This window comes from Myxine glutinosa, chromosome 1 (assembly GCF_964187855.1).
Source record: "Myxine glutinosa chromosome 1, kmMyxGlut1.1, whole genome shotgun sequence".
NCBI classification, from domain to species: Eukaryota; Metazoa; Chordata; class Myxini; order Myxiniformes; family Myxinidae; genus Myxine; species Myxine glutinosa.
Genome location: NC_136261.1, coordinates 143,131,232 through 143,149,702, shown reverse-complemented (window position 1 = coordinate 143,149,702; position 18,471 = coordinate 143,131,232). Strand labels below are relative to the sequence as shown.

Sequence of the window (18,471 nt, the reverse complement as noted above, 5' to 3'; positions counted from 1 at the left end):
GAGGCTGTTAGTTTTAATTGTTTGTCTGTGACTTATGGCATGTCATCAATGTTATAGATTACCTGCAGGAATGAAAACTGGGGATAAAATTAAACATCGCTCATTGCACTTCTATCTTAACTCACATCCTCTAGATGAGAAAGAGCACTTTTTGTTTATTTTAAAGTAAATTTCAAGTGCTCTTGCAAATGGATATGAAACATTATTTCAAAACAAATGAAGAAACTTTTCTGGTAGTTAGAATAGACCTGCATTTCATAAGTAAACTTGCATTCCTCACATGGGGTTGTTTAAAAAAAAAACTTAAACCAACCAGTTGTGTACATGATGTTTTGGGGGAAAATCTACCATATAAAACGCAATATCAGTTTGTGTGTTTGTGTGTTTGTACAGATGTCTGTCCCCCTTCATAAGGGTGTTTAAAGGCCAATTTTTAAAACATGAATGTGTGCTCACTACAATCTGTTTTTGAAGATAAAACAAACTCGAAAAACATTTCCCATAAAAGAGTAATTATGTCTCTTCTATTGGAATTGTAGATGGTGGCTTGCCAACCGAGCCTCAAGGGTGGTGTACAGAAGCGTTTTTTTTACTAACAATAAATGCAAGGCGCAGGGAGGTGAAATTCACTGCACGTGATGTGCAACATGCGCAGAATAAAATGAGTGTTCATTTATGTCCGTAGGATCTCTAATAGATAAAGAAGATATAAGCACACATGAGACTAGGCCGAGGCTTCAGACTTTCGCACGCTCCCGAGGCTGCACTGTCGAATAAACTGTTCCAACCCGTCATTTTTATAAACTGTTCCAACCCGACTCTTACTAGTACTTGATAAAATGCCAATAAAAATCCAGCCAAGTGAATGATGAGAACATGAAAGGATGTTAGATTTCCAACTGAGTTACACAACTTATCGCACAATTATTCTCTACACAAGACACAAAAGCACTGGATTCTCAGGTGAATACAGATGCCCAAGATATATTTACACAGGGAAGTACAGAAACATACAGATATGGAAATGACAATTTACCTATGTTGCCTGCAGACTGATGGTTTTAGGATTAGAGTGAGAATTTGTGATTTGCTTGTAGAGCCTGTAAGCTAGAGTAATCAGAGGTTATGAATTGGAGAACATGAAAAATAACATAGAGCTACGGGGGATTCTATATAATTTTTAAGGTGTATTTAATGTAAAGTTTGAATTGACTGCAATCCTTTTTCTTCGAACATGCTTGAAAATCCACGATCCACTCCTTATTACCTTACCATCCTTATCCATCCTTATCCTTATTACCATCCGGTAATCAGATCCATGCCATTAGGAATTCACGACAGGTGGTGGCGATTTTTGTTTGTTCGTTGAGATGCGTTTCTGGTTTTAAGCTGTGTTTAAGATGGTTTTAAGGTTTAAGATGTGTTTTAAGCCTGGTGTTGGCTTAGCGGTTAGGGTGCGGGCTTGGGATCCTAGGATCCTGGGTTCGAATCCCGATCGATCGCTGAATTAACGCCAGGGGGGTTGCCTCAGGCTGTCATCCTTCCGAGGTCGGCAATTTGAGTACCAGCTTGCTGGGATGAATGATCACGGTGTGTACCCCGATTTAGAATAGGTACACCGTATCCCTGCGCATCGTAAGAGGCGACTAAGGGTTGGCGTCAGGAAGGGCATCCGGCAATAAAAACATTGCCTCAAACAGGGAACCAGGATTGTCATGGGGCCCGCAAGGCTCACCCCCGCTTTAGCGGGGAAAATGGCCTTAAAACGATCATTCATTCATTCATTTCATTCATGCTTCAAAATCCAGGCCAAATATTTACAAACATACAAATCATTGTGTATGGTATATAATAGCAGCAAGAAGGAAAACAGATAAATACATAGAGGGAAAACAGAGAACAAACTTTGCAAATGTGCAAAGCTCAAGCCATTTGGTAGCACTGGAAACAATAACGACACTCAGTCGAGGGAATTGTCTTGCCTCGCACGCTCATTCTAAACAAAAACATCATCGTTAACTGAACACCGAACTATTATGGCCCACTACTCCGAGTATTGTAGCCCACTAGGGCATGCCCGTACTATATATATATCTAAAAGTATATCCCCCCCCCCCCCTCTATTTACATGCAATGGTTTGGTCCAAAGCTAACGGCTTGCGAGTACGGTGACAATCCCCCCCCTCTATTTACATGAAATGGTTTGGTCCAAAGCTAACGGCTAGCGGAGTTTGGTAAAGAAATCGCCATAGCGTGCACAAATGCGCAGGAAAGCGAAAGAATCGCAAATTAGTTTTAATTAGTTTTAAAACATAGTTTAACGCCAACATAGCGGCAACATAGTTTGCCAACGTGAAATAAATGAATACGCTCTCAAATGTGCCAAAAAAAAAAAAAAACGCTACCCGTACGCTCTACCCCGCCCGTACGCCCGTAAACAAAAAAAACAACGCTCTTCGCTTCCGCCCTTCGCTCTGACTGAATTGGGAGAAATAATGCGCATAAGAAATCGAGAAATTATTATTTTCTCCGGAAGAAATCGAATTACGTACCGTAATGGCGCACGCGCTGGGCTCAGCATCAGCTCGCTCTCACATCGGCTACGCCTACGCAATAACGCGTTCTGTGATTGGATGCCGGAAGTGCAGTCCTCACTGTCCGGAAGGTCGTATATCGCAGTTACGATGAATCGCAAATTAGTTTTTATTAGTTTTAAAACATAGTTTAACGGCAACATAGTTTGCAAACGTGAAATAAATGAATACGCTCTCAAATGTGCCATCCGAGGCAGAGTGTGTCCGCCACGTTCGGCACACGCGATAGCTCGCTGCTCTCTGATTGGTTGAATCGTTTTTTGGACATAGCTCGGTAAGTAATTGTCCGATTAATATGAAACCTTGAAAAGGCACATCCTCGGGTCCCCAGCAATATACCTGGCAAGTTTCAAGTATATCGGACCGGTAGTTGTCGAGAAACAGCGGTCACAGACATACAAACAAACAAACAAACGTACAAACAAACATACACACAGAGATTAGTGGAATTATAGATAGATATACCCGTATCATCCATGCATCCAATTATGTCACATACATTGCCATTATCCATAGTTTTATTAATTTATTGATTGATTGATTGTTATGATATTTAATGACAACTCTTGTGGACATTAATGCTAAATTGTGTCAACGAAGATAAATAAGAAAAAGTTTTCAAACTCCATTCCCCATGGCTAGTCAATCGATCATATGCAAGAAGTTTCGCATCTATCTGGAGGTGGTTCTGGAGAAGATTCTTCACATTTTTATTTTCAAATCAATATGGCTGCCAGACTATGTAACCAAATGCGTCGTCAATGTAATTCTTCACTCACATCGGGTCGCAGATCACATATTTTGGATAAGGATTTTGATTCAGCCAATTATAGCCGGAATACCACTTCACCAATTATATAATGGTCATTGCCCTCCATACCCCAAGGGGAAGTGATGACATATACAAAGTTTCATTTTTTTTTCGTTGAGCACTTTCAGAGAAGATGTCCAAATTTTTCCCTTTAATCCAATATGGCAGTCATACCATGTGACATATGATTTCAGAATTATCATTACAATGTTATCCATGGGTAGTCCGTCCTTTGTTTAAACGTTAGCCTCAATCGGACAAGCGGTTGCAGTGAAATATATCTTTTTTAAATGAAAATATGTAGACGTGGATACAGACAGACAGACAGACAGACAGATTGACAGGGACGTTACAATAGTCTCGCAATCCCTTCGGGGTGTGACTAATAACTCACTTTTGAGCTTGTCCTACAGCCTCAGCGGTAAGGTTGACATTCATGATCTCCTCAAATATAGTTCTATTGCAGCAGAACTTTAGCGTTTGGTTTCCACGATGGCAGCAGTACAGATGCACTTTTTCATCGGATAGCCGAGGGCAGTAGAATCCAGGGTGGTATTTGTCTGCCGCATCTCTGTATGGCTCGCATACCCTGTAGTAAGCGCCAGGGCCTGTGGGTGAAAGCAATGCTTAACATAATGAATCCTTCACAAATATCATCCATAAATGCTTTGTATTATCGCAAATTCAGTCACAATGAGAGTTGAAACAAGGCAGGCGCAGACTAATGTATCCACTAACCTGTCCATCAAATCAGGTTAAAGAACATTGGATGTGGTTTAATGAGCAGTGCACACGATCTATCCAAATGCAAGCATAATTCTGAGTAAATTAAATTTGATTCTTTTTTTCCATCCATAATATTCCTGAATGACGTGACGCTTTCTCAGCCCTTAATGCTGTTTTTGCGAATCCTGTGTTGCAGGGGGGGAACAAAAGTCCAATTGACCTTCCCAGCATCCACGTGTTCTCACCTGGCGGTTTAAATGGCTCTTTTCACTGTGCTGTACCATTTTTATTATTTCGTATGCAGTCTGTGGCTGCTAGTTGCATCATTGCTGGGAGCATGGCTGTGCCCACTGATGCAGTGCCCTCTGTTTCCAGTAAGCTGTCCAACCTCATTTTGCTGACCTTGGAAGGATGGCAAGCTGAGTCAATCCACTTGGTGTTATAATGGCACGACAGGGGCTCAAACTCAAGACCCTAAGATCTTAAGCCAGCCACATGAACTGTTAAGCCAACACTGGCTTATTGGTGTACCATGAGAATGGGCCAAGTGGTTTTACTCCTTTGCGGTTGGATAATGAATTTTATTTTATAGGGTGGCCAAGAAATATCTGGCAAATTTTAAACTTATGCGAAATTCCCAGAAATGTCAATGTTAATATTCTTTTCATTTAAGATCAGAAAGGACCCTTGCAATCTACCATATAAAGCACAGTCGGTTTGTGTGTTTGTAGGTTTGTACATATGTCCGTCCCCCTTCATAAGAGTAGGTTTAAAGGCCAATCTTTTAGCACGAGTGTGTGTTCACTACGGTCTATTTTTTAGGATAAAACAAACTTGAAAAATATTATCCACAAAAGAGTTATTATGTCTCACCAGGCCTGTGTATGCGGATATGAGTTATTATGTCTTTTTAATTGGAATTGTAGACGGTGGCTTGAAAACCGAGCCTCAAAAGCGGTGTACAGAAGCATTTTTTTTAAATAACAATAAATACGTGGAGCAGGGAGGTGAAATTCGTTGGACGTGATGTGCAACACACGCAGAGTAAAACGAGTGTTCATTTACATCTGTATGATGTCTAATAAATAAAGAAGATACAAGCACACTTGACATTAGGCCGAGGCTTCAGAGTTTGGCATGCTCACGAGGGAGAACCGTCGAATAAACTGTTCCAACTCGTCATTTTATGGGCTTTTTACTAGTATTTACTAAGATGCTGAAGTGGATAAATATCAATAAAGCATGGATCCTGGAGCTGTACTTGAAGTCCAGTTCAATCATTCAGACTCAAAGAGACTTCAAAATAATTTGCAATGCTAACAAATGTCCTTTCAGGAACACAATACTCTCATTTGCGAAAAAAATAATGAAACTGCCAGTGCACAAGCCAGGCCTCCTCCAGGATGATCCAAAAATGTTCGTACACCTGACACTATTGCATTTGCGTTTGAGGCTGTTCAAGGTAGGCCTCACCATCTGTTCGACAAGAAAACTGTCACAGGCATTGAACATAAAGAGAACAGCCCTTCGGACTGTGCTGAAGGATGATTTGTACGTTTCCCTACAGAATTAAAATTGTTCATCAATTTAGTGGGGAGCTTATGCGATGTCATGTCGTCCGTCCCACAGTCTGTCAGTCCGTCCATAAACACTTGAAACTTCTTCTCTGAAACCACTGATGGGATTGCGACCAAATTTGGCACAAATGATATTTGTTGTGTTGTGACTAAAGTTTGTTCACGGCATTAAAAAAAATCGGGGTCTAAGGGGGTTTACCGGGAATCAAAGTGGATCCAGGTTTGACCCCCAAAATAGGAATTTGCTTTTTCCTCTACTACACACACTCAACTACACAAACTATTTCGAGGAAACTTGACCACAACCTTCATCACCCGTGATGTACCAAAGTTTGTTCACGGCATTATAAAATTCTGCCTCTTTGGGGATATCCGGGGGGTCAAAGTGGGTCCAGGTTTGACCCCCCAAAATACATATTTACTTTCTTCTCTGAAACTAGACAGACTATTTCGATGAAACTTCACCACAACCTTCACCACCCGTGATGTACCAACGTTTGTCCACAACATTAAAAAAAATCTGTCCCTTTGGGGATCTACGTGGGTGTTGCCCCCAAAAATAGGTATTTGCTTTCTTCTCAGAAACTACACATGCAATTCTGATTAAACTTGACCACAACCATAAAATCATCTGTGTTGTACCAAAGTTTCTACCGACTTCTACCGACTCCTCTCCGGCCTTGCTCCCCCAGCTCTCTCTGTGCTCTGTCCCCCCAATATTCCTTCAGGTCGCACAAGATCTGCCTGCAACCCTCTTATGGTTAAACTGCCAAAGTCTAGGCTCTCTGCTCACCTTCACTCTTTCATTCCCCTTTTCTCCCGCCTCTGGAACAAACTCCCCCACTCCCTTCAATCCCACTCCTCCCTCCAGGTCTTTAAAACAGCTGTTCACCACCATCTCTTATCTTCCCCCATCGAAAACCTTGATCTTTTCTACCCCCGGTAATTCACCCCAGAGTCCTTGCAGTGTTCATATGTTTTAATCCTCTCCCACCTCCCCCCAAGTCCTCCCGATGTCCCTGCTCTCAAATGTTGTGTTTGTGTCCTTCCCCTTCTTCCCCCTCTCTTTTGTGTCCTTCCCCCTCTCTCCCCATCTTGTCTGCCGCTCCCCTTGTTTTTTGTGTTTTGTGTGTCGGTTTGTCTTTTTGTGTGATTAATGTTTGCTCTTTCACGAGCCTCGATCTTGTATACAAAAAAAAAAAAAAAAAAAAAAAAGTTTGTTCCTGGCATTAAAAAAATCGGGGTCTAAGGTGGTCTATGGGGGGGATTAAAATAGGTATTTGCTTTTTTCTCAGAACCTACACACACAATCTTAATGAAACGTCACCACAACCTTCATCATCCGTGATGTACCAATGTTTGTTCAAGGCATTGGAAAAATTGTGGTCTGAGGAGGTACCCTTGTGTACTGAGGGGGTTGCCCACCAATCTTGGGGGGTGGGGGTTGCCCACCAAAATAGGTATTTTTTGGTTTGTTTATTTAAAGTTTTTTGATTATGTTGGTATGATCTACATGCTGCCCTGTCTTCTAGCAAGCATTGAAATTGGTTTAAAATACCTTTTAGTAGTGCAGTAGACTGTTTATTCTACCAGGTGAGCACCAGGGGTATTGCCCCTATGTTTTGTAAGATATATTAATATTAATATTCCCATTTGCTACTAAATTGCTATTTATACATGAAATATAAATTTGTCAGTTATTTGTTGCCCATCCTATTGTTGCGGATATGAGGATTGCATTTTTTTGATTGTGTGTATTGTAGTGGTAAATTGTTGTGTAACATTGGTTGGATATGGCCCCTCCTGCCTCCAGAGTTGTGTAAAGGTAAAAAGGGCGTCTCGGTAGTTAATTCCATGAAACACCACATTGAAAGACACGATAAAACCCTTGTTCAGTAGCTTATATCTTATTATGTGTTTTAGAGTAAGGCCTTGTCTTCCATTAGAATGACACTCCATTGCACCGAATCAATTAAGAATAGCTCCCCTTCAATAATTCCATTTCCCAGCCAAACTCTCCATCTGTGGGTAAAGCAGTTCACAAGCGTGGGGTGCACGCCCTCTCATTTTGCTGCGATAGTGAATATGTGCTCCGTGCTCTGTTTGAAAAGGAGGGGCGGGGTCGCCAGGGAGAGGCAAGCCCAGGGCGCGCCACGAAGGGCGGGGCTGTTCAGCCCCATGCCCAAATAAGGAAACAGCCCGTGGCTCGCCACGAGGGGCGTGCCGTCGGCGCCATGCCCAAATAAGGAGACAAGCCCGTGGGATTACCATACAAGGTCACGAAACAGAGCACGGGGGGGGGGGGGGGAGGGCGGTACCAAAACCGAAGAGGGCGTGTCAGACCCGCGCTGAAGGTATGAGAGAAGGGTGCGACGATCGCTGGGACAAGCTACACCAGAGATACGGCAGATGAGTCCAGGTGCGTAAGAGGGTTGGCAGTCCACCGGGAGAGAGTTCAGAATAGCACCGGAGTTGCGTGAGAGATACGAAAAGCCTTTGACAAAGAGCCGCTTCAACCAGCCCCGTTTCAACCCGCCGAGTGACCCTGCCGGCGTGCGCTGTGAAGCCGAATACAAGGAGCTGCCGGCTCCTCGCTTCCCGCCCGGAGTGGACCTGCTCGCTGTGCCCTGTGATCCCACCTGCTCATCCCTCCAAACGATTCCTACCCTTCCATCCATTTGCGTACGTGAGTTTATTTTGTTCGTGCTGTCCTGGGTAGTAAACTAAGTCTGTATAAGCTAGTAATTTTCACTGTGTCACCTGCGTTTTCATGTCACCTGTAAATAATCGTGACTGCTCTTTTTGCTTATGTGTGTGTAAATAATAAACCCCGTTACTCTTCTGTACGTCTTCTTCTTCTTCCTCTTTGCATTCGTCGTCTTAGTCTTTTCCACATTGAATATCTGTGGCGCGATACGGCCAACGTTTGGGTGAATCGGGTTTAGTCGGGGAACAACTGTTCGGTCGCGGAGCCTCCGCTCGGCAAACATACCATCCTTAACCGCGTACCGTAACACTATACAATAAAATAAATCTCAAACTAAGGACATATATTGTTCACAAATTGAAGGAATTCTGGGATTCGCAAAAATATACCCATTTATAATGAATGACAAAAATTCAAAAATATTCACTTCCCTGCTGGGTAACTGTTCACATATTATCAATGCATCACCTTATTTTTACATATTATGAACACACATTCTGCAGTTCACATATTACCTTGACAGTCGTCCATTACCATACATGTGCATCACTTTTCTACATTAGCCCAATACATGTGAATCCCTTGCCTAGGTTACATTTATATTTATTATGTGCATGCCCATGTGCACGGCACGCCCAGGGAGGATTAACACCCGGCAGATGGACTTGAACATATCACCATCATGCAAGGTCGCATGAGTGACTGATTAATATTTCAACTGCCCCTAAACCTACAGCGAGCGGGTCAGTCTGCCTTTGGCAACCATTAAAGGTGCTCGTAATGCTCATATTATAGTAATCTTATTTGCCAATTTACAGCCCTCCAGAGAAAAGTTCAATGGACCGAAACGGTTGCTGATGCGCATTGAAGCTGACACGCCATCTTAATTAATAAATAAATAAATAATGCTTTCTTTGCAAGGGCAATGAAAATGGAATGAATATTGGGACGACAGTCGACAGATACACAGGCAAACACAATAAATGACTTAAACAGGCCTGTACTCGAGTGAGCTGTTGTATTCCAGGGGATACAACAGCTCACTGCAGTACAGCAACCACTGGTGCCACTCCAGACACCAAGTGTCAGCCAATCACAATCCCCATGGGCATGTCCGACAGTGATTACCCTTGTGCATGTATATAGACTGCCAATGGTAGTCTAACATACTGGAGCAGTCCCCCTGCCATTTGTGTGCATGAGTGGAAACCGCCGCGAATCCAATCAGATCACTGGAATTTCCCGCGATGAAGCTGATTCTATGGGCCTTCACTTTGCCATCACAGACAGGTTGGTGGTCTCTCTATTTTCTACCATCTCCTTTATGGTCTTGCACCCTCTGCCCCCCCCCTCCCCCATGCTTTGTCTGCCTTCCTCCCCCCACCCCCAAGTTTCTGCAGGGTGCACACAGTCCATCATCAACCCCCTTCTGGTGAAGCTACCTCAATCAAGGTTCACTGTTCACCTCCACTCATTTGTTTCTCTTTTTTCCTACCTGGGGAACCAACCTCCACATTCTCTTCAATGTCATTCTTCCATCCAGATCTTCAAGACTGCTGTTCACCACCATCTCCAATCATCTCCCTTACAGAAACATAATCTTTCCCCCATAAAACCACTCCAGCCACCACCAAATTTTCAGATTTTTCTTCCTGAGAGTTTGCTTCTGTATCCATCTTGTCCACCTCCTGCATCTTCCCTTACCCCTCATCCTTATCCGCATCCCTTGTTTGTCCATTTCCATCTATTTTAGTGCTCGGCTCTGCTATTGATGTTTCCCCTCTCTCTTTCTGTCCCCTTTGTTATCCTGTGTTCTGGTCCATTCTGTGTACTTGCTCTTCCACGAGCCTTGACTTTGCATAGAAAAAACCCCCCTACATTAAAAAAGCCTTTATCTTTTCTTAATTTTCCTAGCAGCTTCTTCACATCCTCCACTGCTACTTGGATCGCCCCTAAATGCACTTGCTCACCTCTAAGAGAGATACTCTCAGCTATTGGTAATTCTTCTGACTGTTCTTGTGTAATCGTTGAAGCAAAAAACTATTTAGTAAACCTGCTGTAGTGAAATTATACCGAAGGTGAACCCAGGGAGTGCTCGCTTATCCCACTAAAAGGGGCGTCTATAAGACCCGGGACAACCGGGGCGCACGGACACTCCAGCGGCACTTACTGTGACATAGTCCTGTAGTTTGAATGGTATGTACGCCCCTATATGCTGCGCTTGATTTGTTTTACCTATTGATATCGGACATTGCCCATGTAATACTCTGATTCTAATGTCTGTTGCATGAATGGATTTTTACAGGATGTTACTTCAGATCTAAATGATATTAAACCTACCCAAGGGACAAGTCGTGTCTGTGCTTGATTTTCACGACATTTAATATCATTTAGATCGACGAAATGACTGAACACAAGATGATCATGGTACCGATTCTCGGTGCCGATGCTCAAGCTGAGGGGTCGGGATCGGAGTTCACCCACTGGCTCAAAACGCTGGAGAATTACTTTGCCGCTCACGAAACAGAGCCCACCGCTGCGGTGAAGCTGTACATGTTACAGTCGAAGGTCCATCACAGCGTTTACCGGAGCATTGCTCGATTTGAGACATACGCTACGGCTCTGGCTGAGCTAAAGCGACTATACGTAAAGACACGGAGCACCGTGCACGGCCGGCATCAACTCTCCCAGCGGCGACAACAACCATCGGAATCGATCGATCGCTACACGCAGGAGCTGCGTTACCTATTGGCGGACTGCGTCCAAGAGGTTCGGACCCATGAGCAAGTCCAGGATGACCTTCTCCGAGATTCATTCGTCTCCGGAATTAATTCTGGAGTCTTGAGGCTCCGACTCTTGGAGACCGCGGAGCTGACATTTACGGAGGCACTACGGCTGGCACGCGTCTTTACAGATGCCCGTGAACAATCCACCGCTTATGACCACCCACAAGTCGTGGCGGGGACTTCTCAACTCACGTTACCGGAGAGGGTTACTGCCGAGGATATGGGGGAGGACCCGACCACCACGGCCGAGACTCTGGGTGCTCCTGAAGCGGACTCCGCTTCTGGCCTAACTGCTGCTGCCGCTGCCCGGCCACGGCCTGACCGGTACGCGAAGTGTTATTTTTGTGGGAATCGGCAGCACCCTCGATCTGAATGCCCGGCTCGGGAGGCCATATGCCATCTGTGCTCCACCAAGGGCCATTTTGCAAAGGTCTGCAGGAAGGCCGCACGGGGCACGCGCACCCACGCGACCTTGAATGGGCTTATCGCTGAGCCAACGGATCGAGCACCGGACGGGGCGCCTCACTCGGCTTTGATGAGCAGACCTCCTTCTCGTGGGCCTCTGGCTGCACGCACGACCTTGGTGAGATACACCGGGCCGCCGAAACAAATGGCGCGAACGCGACCGGCCGTGGAGCGACCGACCTTGACTGGCGTTCGAACGCCTCCTTCAAACAAGCTCCTGCTTTGGAAACTCCTCTTGATGTGCGGCAAACGCAGCACGTGACTCGAGCGCCATCTGACGGCGGCTCTTACGAATTACATGCACTCACTCTGGCATATGAAACTGCAGATGGCAGTGATCCTTCTCACGTGACTCGAGCGCCATCTGGCGGCGGCTCTTACGACTTACACACACTCACTCCGGCATATGAAACTGCAGATGAGCCAACTATGCGCTTGTCACGAGGATCCTCCACGGGCTGCCCGAATGACCGGCAAACTGCAGCCGGCGTGGGAACGTCCTCTGACAGTGGGTATTACGATTTAAATGCTCCTGCTGAGGCCCAACCTGCCGACGATGCCCGGAAGATTGCAGCCGGAGTGGGATCCACTTGCGAGGCGCGATCTTCTCGCCCGGCCGGTACAATACCTGCCGGGTCTGCCGGCCTTGCGCAGGCCATCATTCCGCTCAAGGTCACGGGCGTTTTTGCACAAGCTTTGATTGACACGGGGTCTACGGATAGTTTTATCGATCAACGACTAGTGCATCAACATGGGTGGCCGGTTCTCGGGACAACACGACGGATCTTCATGGCCTCCCACGGACTTCGGTTGAGCACAAAAGGGGCATGTCGATTGAAACTTGTGATAAAGGGACGCACGTTCCCAGACATGTATCTCATGGTATTACCTGCTTTATGTGCCGACGTTCTGTTAGGACTTGATTTCCTTAAGCGACATGGACGTTTGGAAATAGACTTCGGTGGGCCGGACACGCTTGCTGTGTGTGCCCTCGCTCAGATGGACGTGGAGCCTCTCTCGCTGTTCCCCAACCTGACCACTGATTGTACCCCTGTAGCTGTAAAATCGCGGCGCTACTCTCGCGCAGACGTGCAATTCATTGCGGAAGAAACGGCCCAGCTCTTAAAGGACGGTATTATAGAACCCAGTAGGTCACCGTGGCGGGCCCAAGTCTTAGTGGTGCGAAATGAGGCCCACCGCCAGCGCATGGTAATCGACTACTCACAGACGATTAATCGTTTTACACAGCTGGATGCCTACCCCTTACCGGGGATGGATGCCCTGGTACGCCAGGTGGCCCTGTATTCCATTTATAGCACTCTCGATCTGCGTAGTGCGTATCATCAGGTCCCCATCTCTAGGGCTGATCGCGTCTTTACAGCCTTTGAATCGGGCCAGCGGTTGTACCAGTTCACTCGACTCCCTTTTGGGGTAACTAACGGGGTCACTTGTTTTCAGAGGGCTATGGATGACCTCGTTGCGAAGGAGAACTTGACCGATGTCTTTGTCTATCTGGACAATCTTACTGTTTGTGGGTATGACCAGGAGCATCACGACGCTAATCTGAAGCGCTTCCTCGAGGTCGCGCGGAAATATCGCCTAACCATGAATGCGGCTAAGTGTCGTTACTCTCTACGCACGGTAGATATTTTGGGGTACACCGTGACCCATGGCTCTGTCTCTCCGGATAAGGAGCGTCTGCGACCTTTGCTCGATATGGCTCCGCCTAGCGATCGGGCTTCGCTGAAACGTGCTCTCGGGCTGTTCGCCCACTATTCAAAGTGGGTGCAAAATTTCTCCACGACGCTCCGCCCCCTCGTGGCCTGCGACACGTTCCCCATGGGCCCGGCCGCCATGGCGGCCTTCGAGGGCCTTAAAGCCGACATGGCTGGCGCCGCTGTAGCGACGATTCACGAAAGTGCCTCTTTCGTCTTGGAAAGTGATGCCTCGGATCATGCGATAGCGGCGACTCTCTCCCAAGGGGGACGCCCTGTGGCTTTCTTTTCGCGGACTCTCACCTCCGCTGAGCGGAGGCATTCGTCTGTCGAAAAGGAAGCGTACGCGATCGTCGAATCAATTCGGTGATGGCGGCCGTACCTGCTTGGGCGGTGTTTCCAAATTGTCACGGACCAACAAAGCGTTGCATTTATGTACGACACCTTGCATGCTCAGCGCATTAAGAATGAGAAAATCACCCGTTGGCGTATCGAACTCGCCGACTTCTGCTACACCATCAAATACCGCCCGGGGGAAGGATAACCTGGTCGCCGACGCCTTATCGAGGCCGGCCACTTGCGCGGGGGTTGTAACTTTGGAGGGACTGCGCGTTTTGCACGGCACTATGTGTCATCCCGGGGTGGCGCGTTTCGCACATTTTGTGCGCAGTGGTAATCTGCCGTACTCGATTGAGGACATCCGCCGGATCTGCCGTGATTGCACTATCTGTGCGGAGCTCAATCCACGCTTTTACAATCCTCCTATGGGGACGCTGGTTAGGGCTACTAGACCGTGGGAGCGCTTGGCGATGGACTTCAAAGGGCCGCTGCCGGTGTCGAGTAACTCTCGTTATCTGCTCACTATCGTTGATGAGTATTCACGATTCCCCTTTGCTTATACGTGCGGGGATATGTCGGCCACCACGGTTATCCGGTGCCTGCAGAATTTGTTTTCTATGTTTGGGTATCCGGCCTATGTGCATACCGATCGGGGTGCGGTGTTCCTGTCTCAGGAGGTGAGGGGCTACTTGCTCCAGAATAATGTCGCTTCGAGCTACACCACCCCGTACCGGCCCCAGGCGAATGGGCAGATCGAACGCTTTAATGGGATTATATGGAGGGCCGTCATGCTAAGCCTCCGGACCCTCGGCCGAGGCCTCGATAAATGGGCGTGGTCGCTACCTGCAGCTCTAAACTCGATCCGGGCTCTCCTATGTACCGCCACCAACCAGACTCCTCACGAAAGACTGTTCCACCACCCTAGAAGCTCGGGTAGTATCCAATCTTTACCCAGCTGGCTCGCTGAGCCGGGGCCCGCCTATCTCAAACGAGCGGTTCGCGCTAGCAAGTATGACCCCCTTGTTGATAAGGTGCGGTCCTCCAGGCTAATCCCGAGCATGCTCGCGTGTTAACGGCGGAAGGCCGCGAGTCTACTGTATCCGTACGCCATCTCGCCCCATGTGGGGACGACGACAGGGATATCGACGAACCCATCTACGAGTCTATGGACTCTACCGAAGCTTCCTCTATGGAACTACTACCGTCACTTCCGTCGTCACCCACTCCCTTGCCAGAAGGCGCTGGGGCGCCCCCTCCGACACCCACCTCCGGCGGCTATTCCGACGCGGGGGACTCCGGGCTTGGGGACGCCGTACCCGGTAGTTTCCGAACACGAACTGGCAGGGTAGTTCGCCGCCCCAACCGCTACGGGTGGACCGACTGACGTGGATTGACGTGACCCATCCGATTATTGCTGACGCTTGCTTGCCACCTGCCGAGCGGCAGTATAGTTCTAACGGCGGGGAGAATGTAGTGAAATTATACCGAAGGTGAACCCAGGGAGTGCTCGCTTATCCCACTAAAAGGGGCGTCTATAAGACCCGGGACAACCGGGGTGCACGGACACTCCAGCGGCACTTACTGTGACATAGTCCTGTAGTTTGAATGGTATGTACGCCCCTATATGCTGCGCTTGATTTGTTTTACCTATTGATATCGGACATTGCCCATGTAATACTCTGATTCTAATGTCTGTTGCATGAATGTATTTTTACAGGATGTTACTTCAGATCTAAATGATATTAAACCTACCCAAGGGACAAGTCGTGTCTGTGCTTGATTTTCACGACACCTGCCATCATACTTTCATCATTAACCAATCTCCCTGTGCATCCATAAATCCATTAATCTCCTATTGCTCAAGGGAAACACATTGATTCATTTTGTATGCAGCCTATGGCTGCGGATTGCACCATTGCTGGGAGTGTGGCTGTACCACTGATACAGTGCTCCCTTTAGATTAGGGCAGGAAGTTTGGAATTTAGCAAGGGTGCTGGCAATAGCTTGCCTACTCTCCGCGAAAGACACCGTGGGACCTTTAATCTCCTCCTAGTAATGCTGGCAGATGGGACATTAGCTCAACATCCATCCTGCCTGCAAGACACGAGGATGACAGTTTATGGCTGGGCTGAGATTCCAACTCAGGCTAGATGGCTCAATGGTGAGTGTGTGTACCTTTAAAGAGGGCAATAATCACTTTGAAGTAAAATTTAATTAAGAGGCATAGAGTTAAACAATGAGGGAACATGTCGTGGGATGAATGAATCTCCTGGTATGTGATGGACATACAAACACAGATTACATTTTGAGTTTGAGCTAATTTTCTTACCATAAAAAGGGCTCCATTTGTTTTTGCGCATTGATGTCATGAATTGTCGTGCTGAGTTTCAAAACGATCGTAGTAAAAAAATAAATGTTGATGGACCCATTGCTGGAAGGACGGAAGATGGACTGACTGACTGACTGGCTGAAGGACATCGTAATCCTACTATTAATTTGCAATTGGTCACTGGCTTTGACACAAATACAAAATTTTACCTACCCTCGGCATCAAAAAGCTACATATATCAAACAAACAGTTTCAAATGGAGCACCTCACCATCATGAGAGCATCTAAATTGCATCAGATGTGGCAATAAATGTGAATTGCTGGTCCCAGCTTAGTCTCGAAATCCTTAGTCCCAAACCCATCTCTCTCTGTTCCCTCCTTTCCCAGTCGAACCCAACTGCTCCTGGACTCTGTGTCCTTCTCTCCTGACAAGGTGGAGGAGTTTTTGTCAAACCTCGACTCTGATTCTGCAACTGGACCAGACGGCATCAGCCCACGGGTCCTAAAATCCTGCTCTGCCGCTCTATCTCACCCTCTCTCTGTTCTTTTCACCCTATCTTTTGCTCAAGGTCATCTGCCAGCATCCTGGAAATCAGCTAACATTACCGCTTTACACAAAAAAGGTGCAAAAACAGATCCTTGCAACTACAGACCAATCAGCCTGCTCCCAATTATCAGCAAAGTCATGGAATCCATCATTGCTTCGGATATGAAATCTTTCCTCTTCTCCAATGGCTTGATCTCTGATCATCAATTTGGTTTCAGACCAGGTCACTCTACTCTGGACATGCTGCTTCTGCTGTCTCAACAATGGATGGAGGTCCTCAATGCCAAACAGGAAATCAGAGCTGTCTCCCTTGACATATCAAGAGCCTTTGATACGGTCTGGCACCCAGCTCTGCTCACCAAACTCTCCTCCTATGGTATCCATGGAAATCTCCATGCATGGCTTGCGGACTTCCTCTCTGGTCGTAGTCAACGTGTGGCCCTGAATGGATTTCTCTCATCTCCCCTTCCTGTTCAGGCTGGAGTTCCCCAAGGAAGTGTGCTGGGCCCTGTGCTTTTTCTGGTCTTTATCAATGATCTCTCTGACTCTCTGGAAAATCCTCTCTATCTCTTTGCTGATGACTCCACTCTCTGCCGCTCCATTCCTCTTCCCTCAGATCGGCAGTCTGCAGCCTCCTCACTCTCTGAAGACCTGGACAAAATCACAGACTGGTCAAACAAGTGGAACATGTCTTTCAATCCTGCCAAATCTCACTCTCTTACTATGTCTCTCCGAAAAGATCGACTGGACAACCCTCCCATCTACTTTCTCAACAATCCTCTCCAAGAAGTTCTGTCACTCAAGCTTTTGGGTCTCACTATCTGCCATGATCTTTCTTGGGAAAACCACATTTCCAAGCTGGCCTCCAAAGCCAGTCGCCGACTGGGCATCCTCCGTCGTGCGAAGTCCTTCCTCGGCACACCTGAGCTCCTCACCACATACAAGGCTTTCATCCGCAGCTCTATGGAATACTGTTCTCCCCTATGGGCTGGTGCTCCTGCCTCACACCTGGCTCGGCTTCACGCTGTTGAATCCAAAGCTTTCAAAATCATTGGAATCTCCCGCGATGAAGCTATCTCTGAGGGCCTTTCACTCACTCACCGCAGGCAGGTAGGTGGTCTTTCTGTCTTCTACCGACTCCTCTCCGGCCTTGCTCCCCCAGCTCTCTCTGTGCTCTGTCCCCCAAATATTCCTACAGGTCGCACAAGATCTGCCAGCAACCCTCTGATGGTTAAACTGCCGAAATCTCGGCTCTCTGCTCACCTTCACTCTTTCATTCCTCTTTTCTCCCGCCTGTGGAACAAACTCCCACACTCCCTTCAATCCCTCTCCTCCCTCCAGGTCTTTAAAACAGCTGTTCACCACCATCTCTTATCTTCCCCCATCCATAACCTTGATCTTTTCTACCCCCACTAATTCACCCCAGATCCACCTTGTTTGAAATTCCAACTTATTTCCTGGAAATCCTGGCAGTGTCCATATGTTTATACCTCTCCCACCCCCCCCCCCCCCCCTTCACATGCCTCCCCCCCTTCACATGCCTCCCCCCCAAAGCCCTCTCCCTCCCACAGATCTCTCGATGTCTCCATGTCTCTCGGTCCCTGCTCTCAAATGTTGTGTTTGTGTCCTTCCCCCTCTCTCCCCATCTTGTCTACCGCTCCCGATGTTATTTGTTTTATGTGTCTGTTTGTCTTTCTGTGTGATTAATGTTCGCTCTTTCACGAGCCTCGATCTTGTATACAAAAAAAAAAAAAAAAAAAAAAAAAAAAAAGCTTCCCGGCTCGATGACAGAAGATGCCATCATCCCTACCCCATTTAGAATCCATTTAGATCATGCGAGCACGGGCAACTTGCTAGTGGCTTTAACAGCTCATC

At 47.0% G+C, this 18,471-nt stretch overlaps 1 protein-coding gene across 1 annotated transcript in view; it reads right to left on the bottom strand.

The window, feature by feature from the left end:
- The window catches only part of SHISAL1 (shisa like 1), a 41,376-nt gene that overhangs the window by 14,278 nt on the left and 8,627 nt on the right, over window positions 1–18,471 (bottom strand). The window contains exon 2 of the mRNA XM_078770943.1: window positions 3,800–4,013. Coding sequence (XP_078627069.1) covers window positions 3,800–4,013 — 214 coding nt within the window. The remainder of the gene's footprint in view (window positions 1–3,799; window positions 4,014–18,471) is intronic.